At 43.8% G+C, this 17,854-nt stretch overlaps 1 protein-coding gene across 10 annotated transcripts in view; it reads left to right on the top strand.

The window, feature by feature from the left end:
- The window catches only part of pknox2 (pbx/knotted 1 homeobox 2), a 522,498-nt gene that overhangs the window by 416,630 nt on the left and 88,014 nt on the right, over positions 1 to 17,854 (top strand). For all 10 annotated transcript variants that reach the window (XM_072238378.1, XM_072238384.1, XM_072238383.1 and 7 more), the window contains one exon: positions 13,556 to 13,670. In XM_072238378.1, the coding sequence (XP_072094479.1) occupies positions 13,556 to 13,670 (115 nt within the window). The remainder of the gene's footprint in view (positions 1 to 13,555; positions 13,671 to 17,854) is intronic.

Here is a 17,854-nt window from a genome sequence, read left to right as displayed (position 1 = left end):
CATAATAACATATGACACAAGGGATGCTAGAACTCTTAAGCAACACACACAATATGCCAGAAAAACTCAGTCGGTCAGGCAGCTTCAATGGAGGAAAATAAACAGTCGACATTTTGGGCCAAGATTCTTCATTTGTGTCTGTTCCCAAACATAATAACATTAACCCATGATATGTCTGTATAATCCAGCAAAACCAACCAGGACCTGTCTTGAATTGTGTTGAATGGGGGAGGGGGTGACAGAAGTAAACATCTAGTATTTCTGTGCTTGTTGGTTGTCTAATCTGAGAGAAATCTCTTCACTCTTCTGCAATAAGGTTTCACTAATGGGTAAGAGGGTGGGTGGAGGGGAGGGATGAATATAGAATCCACCTCCTAGATGTGGTGACCTCCCTTAAGTCCCCTTGTTCCCTGGGGCCCTCCCTCCAGTCCTCTCATTTAATAGTGCCTTTCCCAAACCGTTTGTTGTCTTTGTATTTCAGAAGTCTTGATTAGCAGTGCAATACATTTAATTATGGGTGCCAAAACTGCATTTAAATTAAAACAACACAAAATTCTTAACCATAATAAATCTGATAATGAGAGGATGCCAGTCTGTGAAAGATCAGTCTTGTAGTTCTTACTGCTGAGGTGAAAGTAAACAATGCTCACTGACAAGGAATCATTAAGGTAATAAAACCCATGAATAATTGGAGAACATTTGCACTCTGGTAAGTCTACACAGATATTAATGGGTCAATATTTATTTTGATTGATTTTTATATTGCTTTTTTCCGTAATGAAAATGTTGCATCTTTCAGTGAGCAGATCTGGAGACCTGCTACCTGAGTCTCATCAATGTTGCATTAGAGCAGGGGTTCCCAAGCTTTTTTTATGCCGTGGATCCTTATGATTAACCCGAGTGGTCCATGGACTCCAGGTTGGGAACCCCTGCATTAGAGGATCAAGAGGAGATTCACAAGAATGATCCCAGGAATGATGAGGTTAATGTATGAGGAACATTTAATAGCTCTGGGCCTGTACTCACTGGAATTTAGAAGAATAGAGTGGAGGATTTCATTGGAACCTATTGAATATTGAAAGGCCTAGACAGAGTGGATGTGGAGAGGAGGTTTCCTTTACTGGGAGAGTCTAGGACCAGGAGGCACAGCCTTAGAATACCAGACACCCCACCTTTCCTGGAAGTTCCAGGAGTCTCCCGCATACTAATAGTGGCTCCCTGATGCCTGCAAATTATATACAATATCACGGAAATCAATTTTTTTGAGAGAGACCACGAGAGTGAGAGAGCGAGCGTTAGAGTGCGCGTGAGTGCGACCACGAGAGAGAGAGAGAGAGAGCGAGAGAGACCACGAGAGCGAGCGTGAGAGTGACCATGAGAGAGAGGGAGCGCGCGCGCCATGGGAGAGTGTTCCAAAAAAAGAAAATATAAATCGTACGTCACCCCAGACTACACTAAAGTGTACCCCTGCCTAATAGGGGTCAAAAATAATGACAGTGTTGCTCGCCGCACTGTTTGCAACAGTGACTTTTCTATTGCCCAAATGACTGTAAAAGAATTAAAATGTGTGGCCACTGGGAGATCCTGCTTTCCCTGGTCCTCACCTGGCACCCCACCAGCCTCCGGGTCCAACATATAATTCAACGTAACTTCCGCCACCTCCAACGGGATCCCACCACTAAGCACATCTTTCCCTCCCCCCCCCCGCCCCGCTTTCTGCAGGGATCGCTCCCTACGTGACTCCCTTGTCCATTCGTCCCACCCATCCCTCCCCACTGATCTCCCTCCTGGCACTTATCCTTGTAAGCTGAACAAGTGCTACACATGCCCTTCCGCTTCCTCCCTTACCACCATTCAGGGCCCCAGACAGTCCTTCCAGGTAAGGCGACACTTCACTTGTGAGTCAGCTGGGGTGATATACTGCATCCGGTGCTCCCGATGCGGCCTTCTATATATTGGCGAGACCCGACGCAGACTGGGAGACCGCTTTGCTGAACATCTACGCTCTGTTCGCCAGAGAAAGCAGGATCTCCCAGTGGCCACACATTTTAATTCCACATCCCATTCCCATTCTGACATGTCTATCCACGGCCTCCTCTACTGTAAAGATGAAGCCACACTCAGGTTGGAGGAACAATACCTTATATTCCGTCTGGGTAGCCTCCAACCTGATGGCATGAACATTGATTTCTCTAACTTCTGCTAATGCCCCACCTCCCCCTCGTACCCCATCCGTTATTTATTTATATACACACATTCTTTCTCTGTCTCTCCGTTTTCTCCCTCTGTCCCTCTGACTATACCCCTCGCCCATCCTCTGGGTTTTTCCCCCCTCCCCCTTTTCCTTCTCCCGGACCTCCTGTCCCATGATCCTCTTGTATCCCTTTTGCCAATCACCTGTCCAGCTCTTGGCTCCATCCCTCCCCCTCCTGTCTTCTCCTATCATTTTGGATCTCCTCCTCCCCCTCCCACTTTCAAATCTCTTACTAGCTCTTCCTTCAGTTAGTCCTGACGAAGAGTCTCAGCCTGAAACGTCGACTGTACCTCTTCCTAGAGATGCTGCCTGGCTTACTGCGTTCACCAGCAACTTTGATGTGTATTGCTAGGGTTCCACAGTGATCGGCGCTGGGGTCCCAGCTGTTCACAATTGATATCAGGATAATGTACATAGTTCAGGTGAATAGCTGATGCAATATAACTGGATTCAGAATTGGTTTGCCCACAGAACTCAGAGGGTGGTAATATGATGGAGCGTATCTATCTGGAGGTCGATTGTTCTATAGGGATCTCTTATGGAACTCCTGCTCATAGTAATTTCTTATAAATGATTTGAAGGAGGAAGTGGAAGGGTGGGTTGGTCAGTTTGCAGATGACACAAAGATTAGCAGTGTTGTGGATAGTGTAGAAGGTTGTCGTAGGCTACAATGGGAGATTGGCAGGATGCAGAGCTGGGCTGAGAAGAGGCAGATGGAGTTCAACCTGGAAAAGCGTGAAGCAATTCACTTTGAAAGATCAAACATGAAGGCAAACAAACAGGGTTAATAGGATTCTTAACAGTTTGGAGGAACAGAGAGATCTTGGGGTTCACGTCCATGGATCCCACAAAATTGCCATGCAAGTTCATAGGGTTGTTAAGAAGGTGTGTGGTGTGTTGGCCTTCATTAGTCAGGTGATTGAATTCAATATTGCAGCTCTGTAAAACGCTGGTTAGACCACCTTTGAATATTGTGTTCAGTTCTGGTTGCCTCATTACAGGAAGGTTGTGGAAGCCTTATAGAGGATGCAAAGGACATTTACCAGAATGATGCCAGGATTTGAATGCAACTGGTATGAGGAAAGGTTGAGCGAGTTAGGGCTTTTTCTTTGGAGTGAAGGAGAATGACAGGTGACTTGATGGAGGTGTACAAAATGATAAGAGGCACAGATCGAGTGGATAGCCAGAGACATTTTCCCAGGACAGGAAAGGCAAAGACAAGAGGGCATAATTTTAAGATATTGGGTGGAAAGTACAGGGGGGATGTCAGAGGCAGTTATTTTACACAGAGGGTGATAGGTGCATGGAACGCACTGACAAGGATTGTGTGGGCAGGGACATGGAAGAGATTCTTAGGAACATGGATGAAAGGAAATGGAGGGAATGAAAGAAAAGGGTCAGATTGATCTTAGAGAAGATTAAAGGGTTGGCACAACATCATGGGCCGAAGGACCTGTATTGTGCTGTAGTGTTCTGTTTTATGATATGGAGAAACTGTGAGGTCATCAATTTTGGTAGAAAAAAATTAGATGAGTTTGGTTATCTTTAAGTGCTGAGTGATTGGAAGTGTTGGTGTTCAGAGGGATACAAATCACAGAAATATAACATGCAAGGACAGTAGGCAATTAGAAGGCAAATGATATGTTGCTTTTTATCTGAAGGCAATATAAGTACAAAAGCAAAGAGTAAATTACTGTAATCAGAGGGCCCTGCTGAGTCCAAGAATACAAGTGTATAATTGTGAAGGAAGCAATACAATGAAGATTCAAATGAATGATTCTTTGGTGGTGAGTTAGTCCAATAAGGTGTATCTATACTACCGTTTAGACAATTGCTAGGGCATGACACTGAAACATAAAATCTGTGGAATGCATGGCAGAGTGCATGTCAAATTAATGTTTCCCTTGTCTGGGGTATCCAGAACCAGTGTCACGGTCTTGCCTTAAAGGACCAGTCATTCAACATTGAGATGAGAAGAAATTTCTTCATCCAGATCACAGTGAATCTTTGGAATTGTCTCTCCACGAGGCCTGTGGAGGCACAGTTGCTGAATGTATTAAGGGAGTCGAGGGATAAAGAGCTAGTGAAGGAAGGTGATACTAAGCAAAAGGTTCAGACAGAATGGCAGCATGGACTAAAGGGCCCACATCACCTTCCACTGTTTCTGTGTCCTTTGTTCTTATTTAATGGAAAAGCAAAAGGAAGGAATTTATGAAATTGAAATTTGTGTAGCAGGAATGGAGGAGCTTGTGGAGCTAATGGCCTCAGCTTTAAAATGCTCCTCATTTTCAAATCCCTTCTCTCCTTCCTCTCTGTGATGTCCTTCAACCTCATATCCATCTGAAAACAGGGCTCCTTTAATTCTGACATCTTGTTCATTCACGAATTTAATAACTCCACAAGTAACTGTTGCGCCTTCAGCTTTCAAGGCTCTGAACTTCAGAGTTTCTTTCCCATACCTCCAGTTCACTTAGATTTCTTCCCTCATTCAAGTCATTTCATTAGACTAACGTTGACCAAGCTTCTTTGACATGGTATCAAATATTTGCTATCACTTCTGTGAAGTGCCTCTGACCTTTTCAAATGCATAATACAAATAAAGTTATTGACGCATTAGAAAATTTAATTGTTGGTATGGAAGGAGTTTAATCCGTTAGAAAACTGTACAGTGAGAGGCAATGAGAAGGGATTGATCTATCCAAAACTATACAATTTATTTCTCTGGATTTAAGCCTACTAACATCTACAGACTTTAATTGATACAAAGAAGCATGACTTAAAGCATTGCTTGACATGTAAATCTGTCTTGCCCCTTCATGTAGCTTTTTGGAATTAATATCTTATTTTTATTCGCTATCATTCAACATGTTAATTCCTCTCTCCGTATCCCAATTAGGTAAAATCTCTTCATAAAAAACCCATAGTATTTTTGTGTTGCAGTTAGCTTTGTGAGGTAAATTAGCAGTAAATCTGCATATACAGATTGATAATTGTGAGACTGGTGTCTCGATTGTAATTTATTAGTTTCTATTATTGCAGGTTACCATGACAACAACTCGCAGCCAGGGCGACGAGAGAGATGTTAGATATACGATGATGAAGCTTCTAGCCCCAACAAATTGAGATGCACATTTTTATCAGCAATTTTCTGAAATAATAAGTAGGAATTTAATGAGATGTAAATCTGTCCTATGGCTGCTACAGCTTGTGTTTTTTCACTCTCCAATTTTTTTTTGCCTTTTTTTGCAGCGATCTAATTAGAATGAGTTGTACAGGAAAGTAATGGGGATTAAGTTAATCAGTAAGATAGGAGGATAAAGTCAAAAATGCCTTGAGTGTACAGAAAGGAAGAGGGGGAGGGGTAGAATTAAGCAAGTGGAATGGTTACCTCATAGATAAAGTGTCAGACAGAAAAACCTTGTTGGATGTGAATGTTTTTTGCATGCAATGCCACTGGTTCCTCAGATACAAACATATGAGAACTGATAGATATTGAAAGACCCAGTGACCTGTCCAGTCTCTGATGTATTTTGTTTCAGTCAGATCACACACTCCTGGCCCACAAGTGGCACAGCACTGGGTAAAAACATCTAGCCAAAACATCAGTAACTTGAGACTAAGTCCAAGAGTCAACTGTTATTCCTTTTTCCTAACAATCTATATGTACTCTATTATCTCTCTTAGTTACTCTGTTAGGTGACCCCTGTTTTCCGAACATTCACTTTACGATGCCTTGCTGTTACGAAAGACCTACATTAGATACCTGTTTTCGCTAACAGAAGGTGTTTTCACTGTTACGAAAAAAGGCAGCGTGCGCCCGAACAGCCAAGCTCCTCCCCCGGAACTGCATTCTAGCCAGCTTTGCTTAAACACGTGCTTTACCTCAATTTACTTTGTGCATCCGTTAGCAAGATGAGTTTTAAGGTATCGGAAAAGCCTAAAAGAGCTGATAAGGGTGTTACACTTAGCGTAAAACTAGACATAATTAAGCGTTTCGATCGTGGTGAACGAAGTAAGGACACTGTCCGCGCGTTGAACTTGTCTGCGTCCACCATTTGCACTATGTATACGCAGAGAGAAAGAATTTTGAAAGCTGCCGATGTTACTGTTAGTTCTGCTCGTAGCAAAGTGGTCTCTCTTAGTCGGCATCCAGTAATGGATAAAATGGAAAGTCTATTGCTTGAGTGGATTGATGGGTGTACAAAGCGTGGTGTTCCGTTAAGTTTTCTTATACTTAAGGAGAAATCATTCAGTCTTTTTAATAAGCTGAAACAGAAAGCACTGGCCGATGGTGATGAAAGTGTTGCGAAAGTGGAATTTAAAGGTAGCCATGGGTGGTTTGATCGGTTTCTGAGGTGAGGGCAGCTTCATTGTTTAAGCAGTGGTCCCCACCCTCCGGGCTGTGGACCGATACATTGCCACGAAGAATGCAGTGGTGCAGCAGTAGTCGGAATGCACCCAGCACGTCTTTAAGAAAAGAGCCGAAGTAAACAAGCTAATTAATTAGGTGCCACCCAGCACGTAAATGTCGGCCCAGATCAGAGGCGATTGCCGATTGCGTCAGGTGGTTATTCGTATAAGCAAGTGTTTAACTGTGACGAAACTGCAATTTATTGGAGTCTTCCTGATTCCGGTAAGTGAAACTACACTGTACATACATTATTTCTACTTTATATAGGCTGTGTATTTTTATGTGTTATTTGGTATGATTTGGCAGCTTCATAGCTTAGCTGGAGAGAGTGTTTCTGCTGAGAGTGCTTCCGCGAGATTTTCGCTGTGCTAGACAGTGCTGTAGAAAAGTATTTCTACTTTATATAGGCTGTGTATTTATCATATCATTCCTGCTTTTACTGTATGTTACTGTTATTTTAGGTTTTGTGTGTTATTTGGCATGATTTTGTAGGTTATTTTTTGGGTCTGGGAACGCTCAAAACTTTTTCCCATATTAATAAATGGTAATTACTTATTCCCTTTACAACATTCCGGCTCACGGACTGTTTCATGGGAATGCTCTACCTTCGGACAGCGGGGGAAACCTGTATCCAATTTTTCCACCTCTCTCTCTGCTGGTTTGGCTATATGTTCCCATGGGGGTTGCTTCTTTGTACTTCCTTTTGGTGCACTAATTTAACCCTGCTGCACACTAGCCTGGTTCACACAAGCTTGCCTCCTCATTCCACATCAGAAGGCTTAGATCACTCAGCTGGGAGAGAAGGCAGGTGATGCAGATGCGCATCTCCCTGCCGTCTCAGAAACCTCTCAGGTGACCAAACCTGTTCTGCTGTAGAGAGCCTCACACTTCCAGCCATTGGGCAGGGCTGAGACCATAAGGCATAGGTGTAGAATTAGGCTATTCAGCTCATCAAGTCTGCTCTGCAATTCCATTATGGCCGACTTATTATCCCTCTCAATCCCATTCTCCGGCCTTCTTAATGTAACATTTGACACCCTTACTAATCAAGAATTTATCAACCTCCACTTTAATTATACTCAATGACTTGGCCTCCACAGATTAGATTAGATTATGAGGACACTCAGTCCTCGTTTATTGTCATTTAGAAATGCATGCATTAAAAAATGATACAATGTTCCTCCAGAATGATATCACAAGAAAAACACAGGACAAGCCAAGACTAAAACTGACAAAACCACATAATTATAACATATAGTTACAACAGTGCAAAGCAATACCATAATTTGATAAAGAGCAGACCATGGGCACAGTAAAAAAAAAGTCTCAAAGTCCCGATAGATTCATCATCTCACGCAGGCGGCAGAAGGGAGAAACTCTCCCTGCCATGAACCTCCAAGCGCCGCCAACTTGCCGATGCAGCACCATTGGAAATACCCGACCGCAGCGGACTCCGAGTCCGTCCAAAAACTTTGAGCCTCCGACCAGCCCCTCCGACACAGCCTCTCCGAGCACCATCCTCTATCGAGTGCTTTGGCCCCACCCCTGCCGCCAAGCAACAAGCAAAGCCGAGGACTCGGGGCCTTCCCCTCCGGAAATTCTGGATCACACAGTAGCAGCAGCAGTGAAGCAGACATTTCAGAAGTTTCACCAGATGTTCCTCCGTGCTCTCACATCCATCTCCATCAAATCAGGATTGTGCACGGCACCCTACTTGACAAATAACAGACGTCACCACCGGAGTGGCCGCTGCGAGCTGCGTCACGCCACCATCTTACCTGTAAAATGTCTGTGGCAATGAATTCCACAAATTCACCACCCTTCTGGCTAAAGAAATTCCTCCTCATCTCTGTTCTAAAGGGACATCTTTGTATTCTGAGGCTGTGCCCTTTGGTCCTAGGCTCCCCCACTACAGGAAACATCCTCTCCATGTCCACTCTATTTTGGCCTTTCAATATTTGATAGGTTTCAATGAGATCTCTCCTCATTCTTCCAAACTCCAGTGAGCACAGGCCCAGAGCCATTAAATGCTGAGGAACACACAGAAATTTTTGTCTTCCCTGCAGGCAGGACTGGTTTCATTTCAGTCCTAAATCCCTTCAGCTAACTCAGCAGTAAGCAGCAAATGCACATTGTCTGCAGCCTGTACTGAAAAAAATTGAATAATGTGATTTCAGAAATTAGAAGTTTATTTTAGAAATGCTGACTGAAGAAATTTTGATGATTTGGTGCAGCTGTGTTAACTACTTTAGGAGCAGAATCATGAGATGTTTACACAGATGCCCACAAAGGCAAATATCTCCTGAGTTTCACCTCTCATCAGGAGGAAGACACTTGTATCATCCATACAGCACTTAAGTATTCTGTGCTCAAGTTCATGAATGAGGACCTCAAGCCCTCTGCTTCTGACTAAAAGAGTCAATGAAGCTACCTCCTTCACCGTGAAAGATTTAAATAATTTAAAACTTTGCCCCCTTAGTTAATTTACTGAATTTACTTTTATTGTTTCTTTGTTAGAAATACAACAGACTCCATTGTTTCATTACAGTTTGCCTTTTAAAACAAGCCATTTTAACATTGTGTTGCTCACAATATTGATTATTATCAGTCTTCTCTCATTAAGTGGTTATGTTCCAAGTCTGATTTTTTTTGTGTGATTTCTTTAATGCTGTCAGGATCATTTTTGCATGTTGGAATATACTTGGTGAATTATAGGCTTCTTATTCTATTTGCTACTAAAAGATCATTGTTTAGCAAAGTGCCAACTAAGCACAGTCACTCTAACTACAATGTGCTTTCCACCACTAGGTTTGTTTCCCAAACTTGAGCTTTCAATCATTCATAATGTTGAGTGATTGCAGGGCCGACTACTTGGCTGGCACTAACTATCAAATAAGTACAGGAAAAATTAGAACTTGCAGTATGTCCAATTTCATAAGTAGTACGAGATGTGCTACCAAATTAATTTGAAATTGAAAAATGAATTTCTGATCACCGTGTAATATTTAATCTCCTGCTGTAATCTCTCTCCTGAGACCACTTCTTCTATATCAGCTCAAAGATCCCAATGCCATTAATTGTTTAATAGTAAACTCATGACCTTTGGTGCTGATTTGAAGTTATCATACATATTATGTGCATCACTGAGGATATGAAGTTTTCTATCATTATCAAGTGTCATCTTGCTGCATAGTGCCACTGTTTGCTCTTGGGATATGAAAGAAGTTTCTAAGGCAGTATTTTTGATGAACTAATTGTCTTTTGTGTAGTTGTGCTGTGAAAAGAGTGGCAGGTGTAAGCTACAAATTGATCAGAAATTATAAATTTGTAAAAGACATTTCAGCACAGTTTGTTTGTCATTTTGTGTTTAAGTTTAACCTCTTTGCTTCACAGTTTCCCACAGCACCCTGAAATGGAATTCTCCCATTCTCTATTTTAATTATCTATTTATGCTCCCGTCCTGGAACCCCTCAACCACTCGAAGTGGGAATTACTTGGAAACTTAATCATTTAGCACCATTGCTTACACCTGGGTCTTGGCCCCCTTTCCCTCAGAAACTATCCTCAGCCCAAATACCACTGTTCTTCTATTAAATCCTCCCAAGCACTGAACCTTTCGACAGTTACTGCTCTCTCAAATTTTCCAGTAAATTTTCCAGCTGAAAATTTCCTCTATTCCATTATAGTTAAAGCTCCTTGCATTAGGAGAGTAGGCAAAGAAATGGCAGTGTTGGGAAGTGTACGGTCATGCACTTTGGTAGAAGAAATAAAAGGGTTGACTATTTTCTAAATGGAGAGAAAATACAAAAAAAATCTGATGTGCAAAGGGACTTGGGAGTCCTTGTGCAGGATTCCCTAAAGGTTAATTTGCAGGTTGAGTCTGTGGTGAGGAAGGCAAATGTAATGTTAGCATTCATTTCCAGAGGAATCAAATATAAATGCAAGGATGTAATGTTGAGGCTTTGTAAAGCACTGGTGAGGCCTCACTTGGAGTATTGTGAGCAGTTTTGGTCCCCTTATCTGAGAAAGGATGTGCTGAAACTGGAGAGGGTTCAAAGGAGGTTCACGAAAATGATTCCAGGATTGAATGGTTTGTCATATGAAGAGTGTTTTTGATGGCTCTGGCTGTGTATTCACTAGAATTCAGAAGAATGAGGGGTGACCTCATTGAAACCTATCGAATGGTGAAAGGCCTTGATAGAGTGGATGTGGGGAGGATGTTTCCTATGGTGGGAGAGTGTAAGACCAGAGGACATAGCCTCAGAATAGAGGGGTGTCCTGTTAGAATGGAGATGAGGAGGATTTTCTTTAGCCAGACAGTGAAATCTGTGGAATTCTTTGCCTTTGGCAACTTTGGAGGCCAAGTTTTTATGTATATTTAAGGCAGAGGTTTACAGATTCTTGATTAGTCAGGGCATGAAGGGATACAGGGAGAAGCCAGGAGGTTGGGGCTGAGAGGAAAATTGGATCAGCCATGATGAAATGGCACAGCAGACATAATGGGCCAAATGGCCTAATTCTGCTCCTATATCTTAAGGTCTTATTAGGCAGTGTTCCTTATGCTGCACTCTATTTCCTCAATAAAGTTTCGACTTGTTCTGATCCCTGCTGACCACATCACAGGCTTTTATGGAATCTACAGCTGCTGACTACTCCTCTCCTAATCACCCCAATCTTACCCTGGGTTCTAGTGGCACATTTTCAGATCAAAAAAAGTGCACTAAATCTTGCAGCAATGTACTCAAAATAAAGCCTTCCTTGACAGCTGTCTCTTGTTTCTTGACTTCATGAATTTAGAAACCTCCAACAATTTACTCCTTAACCTTCTCTATTCTGACAAAACCGGTCCCAATTCTTCGAAAAACAAACTGCTGGAGGAAGTCTGCGGGAAAGGAACGGTAGACATTATCAACCAAGATCCTGCATCCAATCCTGATGTAGGGTCTCATTAATACTTTCCCCCCCCAACGGATACCGCTCAATCCACCGAGTTCCTCCAGTACATTTTTAATTGCTCCAGATTCCAGCATCTGTAGTCTCGAGTCTCCAATGTTCAAGTCTTCTATTATAGTGAAATCTTCTTCCTAAAAAAAATTAACATTGAATATATGCTGTAGTCTACTCCTTTAGCATCTTACAACAGTGTGTGTGTGTGTGTGTGTGTGTGTGTGTGTGTGTGTGTGTATGTATGTATGTGTGTGTATATATATATATATATATATATATATAGAGAGAGAGAGAGATGTAGGTACACCAACAGTGCTGTTAGGGAGGGAATTCCATGATTTTGACCCAGTGACAATGATGGAATGGCGATATGTTTCCAAGTCAGGATGGTGAGTGACTTGGAGGGGGATTTCCAAGTGTTGGTGTTCCCAGGTATCTGCTGTTCTCGTCCTCCTGAATGGTGGTAGTAGTGGGTCTGGAAGGTGCTGCCTTGGGTACTTTGGTGTGTTGTTGCAGTGCATCTTGTAGTACACACTGCTGTGACTGTTTGTCGACGGTGGAGGGACTGCATGCTCGTGGAAGGGGTGCCGATCAAGTGGGCTGCCTTATACTGGATGGTGCCAAGCTTCTTGAGTGTTGATGGAGCTGTACTCATCTAGGCAAGTGGCGAGTATTCCATTACACTCCTGACCTCAGTCTTGTAGATGGTGGACAGGCTTTGGGGAGTCAGGAGGTGAGTTACACACTGCAGGATTCCTAGCCTTTGACCTGCTCTAGTAGCCACAGTGTTTATATGGCTAGACCAGTTCAGTTTCCTGTCAATGGAAACCCCCAGGATGTTGATAGTAGGGGATTCAGTGATGGTGATGCCACTGAATGTCAAGGGATGATAGTTAGATCCTCTCTTGTTGGAGATGGTCATTGGAGATATATGTATGGGTTTATGGGAAACCAAAATGGACGGACCAGTCTAATAGTGGTCATATGAGCACTTGTTTAGATTCAGCCTTATATTTCTACCTTTGCATTCTGCAGAAATTGCCTCAGAGCAACAAGGATCTAATTTAAACTGTGTTGACAGGGCACTCGGATCCACCACCTCCAAAAAGAACTTGCTATTCAAGCACTGAGTGTAAATAATTTCCTACACTCTCATCTTCCAACCAGAACTTAAAACAAAATTGACTTATCAATTTTTCCTCCATTGTTATAAGTAAGGCTCATGACCATTTATACACAAATTGACTTTTTCAACAAACTCATTCAAACTAAGCTGCTTATAAGACAGGCACGAATCATATAATCTTCTGGACACGTTGCATTTGAAAGTCAAAGTAAATTTATTATCAAAGTGCATATATAACACCATCTATTACCTTGAGCTTCATTTTCTTGCAGGCGTTCACAGTAGAGCAAAGAAATACAATAGAATCAATGAAAAACTACACACAAAGACGTACAACAACCAATGTGCAAAAGGAGACAAGCTGTGCAAATTCAAAAAATAATGTGTTAAATAATACTGAGAACATGAGTTGTAGAGTCTTTGAAAGTGAATCTGTAGGTTGTGGAACCATGCTGGTTTGGGCGCCTGATGGTTGAAGGGAAGTAACTGCTCTTGAACTTGGTGCTGTGAGTCCTGAGGCTCCTTCCCGATGGCAGCAGCGAGAAGAGAGCATGGTCTGGATAGCTCACATTTTTCAAAAATTGCTGACTCAGCATTTGGTTGAGCAGTTAGGTATTTTGGTCAACTTTGTGAATGATCTGAGATATTTAGTGAAGAAATTCTTGTGTTGGTATTATCAGTTGGTGTGATTTTTAAAAATGTTTTAAACAGGAATTTATCTGGAATATTGGCCTGGTTTCCTGCATGAAGCTGTAGATCCAGACTTTGCTTATCAATTCCTTTCATATCTTTCTTATCATTTGCTTTTTTGTTGCAGAGCTCTCCATCCTCTCTGACAGCGATAACCAATTCTGTCAACTCTCAGGGGATTGTGGTACCGACCTCTGCACTACAACAAGGGAATGCTGCCATGCCAACACAAGTGGTAACAGGTAAGGGCTACCAATGTGTGCTGAGAAGGGCTGGTTGGTTTTATATTTTATCTTCTCCTTCCTCCAGCTTGCATTCCCTCTATCCTTGAAACCAACACCACTTTTCTACAAACAACACACATAAAAGTTGCTGGTGAACGCAGCAGGCCAGGCAGCATCTCTAGGAAGAGGTACAGTCGACGTTTCAGGCCGAGACCCTTCGTCAGGACTAACTGAAGGAAGAGTGAGTAAGGGATTTGAAAGTTGGAGGGGGAGGGGGATATCCAAAATGATAGGAGAAGACAGGAGGGGGAGGGATGGAGCCAAGAGCTGGACAGGTGATAGGCAAAAGGGATACGAGAGGATCATGGAACAGGAGGTCCGGGAAGAAAGACAAGGAGGTGGCGGGGGGACCCAGAGGATGGGCAAGGGATATATTCAGAGGGACAGAGGGAGAAAAAGGAGAGTGAGAGAAAGAATGTGCGTATAAAAATAAGTAACAGATGGGGTACGAGGGGGAGGTGGGGCATTAGCGGAAGTTAGAGAAATCGATGTTCATGCCATCAGGTTGGAGGCTACCCAGACGGAATATAAGGTGTTGTTCCTCCAACCTGAGTGTGGCTTCATCTTTACAGTAGAGGAGGCCGTGGATAGACATGTCAGAATGGGAATGGGATGTGGAATTAAAATGTGTGGCCACTGGGAGATCCTGCTTTCTCTGGCGGACAGAGCGTAGATGTTCAGCAAAGCGGTCTCCCAGTCTGCGTCGGGTCTCGCCAATATATAAAAGGCCACATCGGGTGCACCGGACGCAGTATATCACCCCAGGTGACTCACAGGTGAAGTGTTGCCTCACCTGGAAGGACTGTTTGGGGCCCTGAATGGTGATAAGGGAGGAAGTGTAAGGGCATGTGTAGCACTTGTTCCGCTTACACGGATAAGTGCCAGGAGGGAGATCAGTGGGGAGGGATGGGGGGGACAAATGGACAAGGGAGTTGCGTAGGGAGCGATCCCTGCGGAATGCAGAGAGAGAGGGGGAGGGAAAGATGTGCTTAGTGGTGGGATCCCGTTGGAGGTGGCGGAAGTTACGGAGAATAATATGTTGGACCCGGAGGCTGGTGGGGTGGTAGATGAGGACCAGGGGAACCCTATTCCTAGTGGGGTGGTGGGAGGATGGAGTGAGAGCAGATGTACGTGAAATGGGGGAGATGCATTTAAGAGCAGAGTTGATAGTGGAGGAAGGGAAGCCCCTTTCTTTAAAAAAGGAAGACATCTCCCTCATCTTAGAATGAAAAGCCTCATCCTGAGAGCAGATGCGGCGGAGATGGAGGAATTGCAAGAAGGGGATGGCGTTTTTGCAAGAGACAGGATGAGAAGAGGAATAGTCCAGATAGCTGTGAGAGTCAGTAGGCTTATAGTAGACATCAGTGGATAAGCTGTCTCCAGAGACAGAGACAGAAAGATCTAGAAAGGGGAGGGAGGTGTCGGAAATGGACCAGGTAAACTTGAGGGCAGGGTGAAAGTTGGAGGCAAAGTTAATAAAGTCAACGAGTTCTGCTTGCATGCAGGAAGCAGCGCCAATGCAGTCGTCGATGTAGCGAAGGAAAAGTGGGGGACAGATACCAGAATAGGCACGGAACATAGATTGTTCCACAAAGCCAACAAAAAGGCAGGCATAGCTGGGACCCATACGGGTGCCCATAGCTACACCTTTAGTTTGGAGGAAGTGGGAGGAGCCAAAGAGAAATTATTAAGAGTAAGGACTAATTCCGCTAGATGGAGCAGAGTGGTGGTAGAGGGGAACTGATTAGGTCTGGAATCCAAAAAGAAGCGTAGAGCTTTGAGACCTTCCTGATGGGGGATGGAAGTATATAGGGACTGGACAGCCATGGTGAAAATAAAGCGGTGGGGGCCAGGGAACTTAAAATCATCGAAAAGTTTAAGAGCGTGAGAAGTGTCACGAACATCGGTCGGAAGGGATTGAACAAGGGGAGATAAAACTGTGTCGAGGTATGCAGAAACGAGTTCGGTGGGGCAGGAGCAAGCTGAGACAATAGGTCGGCCAGGACAGGCAGGTTTGTGGATCCTGGGTAGGAGGTAGAAACGGGAAGTGCGGGGTGTGGGAACTATAAGGTTGGTAGCGGTGGATGGGAGATCCCCTGAGCGGATAAAGTCGGTGATGGTGTGGGAGACAATGGCCTGGTGCTTCTTAGTGGGGTCACGATCGAGGGGTAAATAAGAGGAGGTATCCGCGAGTTGTCGGTGTGCCTCGGCAAGGTAGAGGTCAGTACGCCAGACTACAACAGCACCCCCCTTATTGGCGGGTTTAATAATAAGGTTAGGATTAGTGCGGAGGAAGTGGAGAGCAGAGCGTTCTGAAGGAGTGAGGTTGGAATGGGGATAAGGTGCGGTGAAGTCGAGATGGTTGATGTCCCGTCGGCAATTAGCGATAAAGAGATCCAGAGCAGGCAGAAGACCAGAGCGGGGTGTCCATGAAGAAGAGGAGGGTTGAAAACGGGAGAAGGGGTCATCGGTGGGGGTGGAAGAGTCCTTGCCGAAGAAGTAGGCTCGGAGACGGAGACGGCGGAAGAAAAGTTCCGCATCATGGCGAACACGGAACTCGCTGAGGTGTGGGCGAAGTGGGACAAAGGTGAGGTCCTTACTGAGGACAGATTTTTCCGCTCAGGGGATCTCCCATCCACTGCTACCAACCTTATAGTTCCCACACCTCGCACTTCCCGTTTCTACCTTCTACCCAAGATCCACAAACTTGCCTGTCCTGGCCGACCTATTGTCTCAGCTTGCTCCTGCCCCACCGAACTCGTTTCTGCATACCTCGACACGGTTTTATCCCCCCTTGTTCAATCCCTTCCGACCTATGTTCACCTAATGCCCCACCTCCCCCTCGTACCCCATCTGTTACTTATTTTTATACACACATTCTTTCTCTCACTCTCCTTTTTCTCCCTCTGTCCCTCTGAATATACCCCTTGCCCATCCTCTGGTTCCCCCCCCCCGACCTCCTTGTCTTTCTTCCCAGACCTCCTGTCCCATGATCCTCTCGTATCCCTTTTGCCTATCACCTGTCCAGCTCTTGGCTCCATCCCTCGCCCTCCTGTCTTCTCCTATCATTTTGGATCTCCCCCTCCCCCTCCAACTTTCAAATCCCTTACTCACTCTTCCTTCAGTTAGTCCTGACGAAGGGTCTCGGCCTGAAACGTCGACTGTACCTCTTCCTAGAGATGCTGCCTGGCCTGCTGCGTTCACCAGCAACCTTTATGTGTGTTGCTTGAATTTCCAGCATCTGCAGAATTCCTGTTGTCCACTTTTCTACTTCCATAGCAACTGAGACATTAATCACCAAAGAATACTTGTTTCTTTTCGTCAAGGAGCAAAGGAGGATGGTGACGCATTTACAGTTAGAAATGTGTAACGTGTTGTTATGAGTAGGCAACCGAGAATCATATTTGTATTGGTTAACTGTTGTCACATGCATCAAAATACATGCCACCTTGATAGCACCATGCATAATGATATCGAGGTAGTAGAAAGGAAACAGTGCAGAATATGGTGTTACGGTGAAAGTACAGTACAGATAGAAAAATAAAGTGGAAGGGCAACGAAGAAGTAGATTGGGAGATCAAAAGTTCAAGGGTAACTTCAATAAAAACAGAAAATGCTCAAACATTTATCAGTTCAGGCAGTATCTGTGGCGAGAGAAACAGAGTTGATATTTCAAGTGTAAGAAATTTCTTCAGAACTGAGAAAGGCAGTAGTGGTTTTCTTCAGCCTAAAAATGCTTCGAGTAGTTACCGTCCACGTTACTGACCCGGATCAGCAACCTCCAACAAACTTTGATCAATCTTCCTGGACATTTTTAATCTTGTAAACCCCAATTTTCTAAAATGAAATATGAATTTTCCTGTTAACTTGATATTTCTACGTCATTTTTTGGTCCAGTATAAAATAAACATTTCTTAGACTCGTCCCCTTAAGGACTGAACAATATTCCATTCAGTGGCTGGAATGAGATTGATGTGAACTTCACTCGTGAATCTCTGGACAGAGCCTAAGTAAGGGAAGGATGTATCTCAGCAGGCATGTATCTTTTCCCTTGGATATGTAGGGTTTTGTTCTCTTTGCTCAATTATATTTTAATTAATTCTTGGGATGTGGACTTTGCTGATGTAGGTACATTTATGGAT

Source organism: Mobula birostris, chromosome 20, assembly GCF_030028105.1.
Source record: "Mobula birostris isolate sMobBir1 chromosome 20, sMobBir1.hap1, whole genome shotgun sequence".
Classification (NCBI taxonomy): Eukaryota; Metazoa; Chordata; class Chondrichthyes; order Myliobatiformes; family Myliobatidae; genus Mobula; species Mobula birostris.
This window is presented reverse-complemented; position numbering and strand designations above follow the sequence as displayed.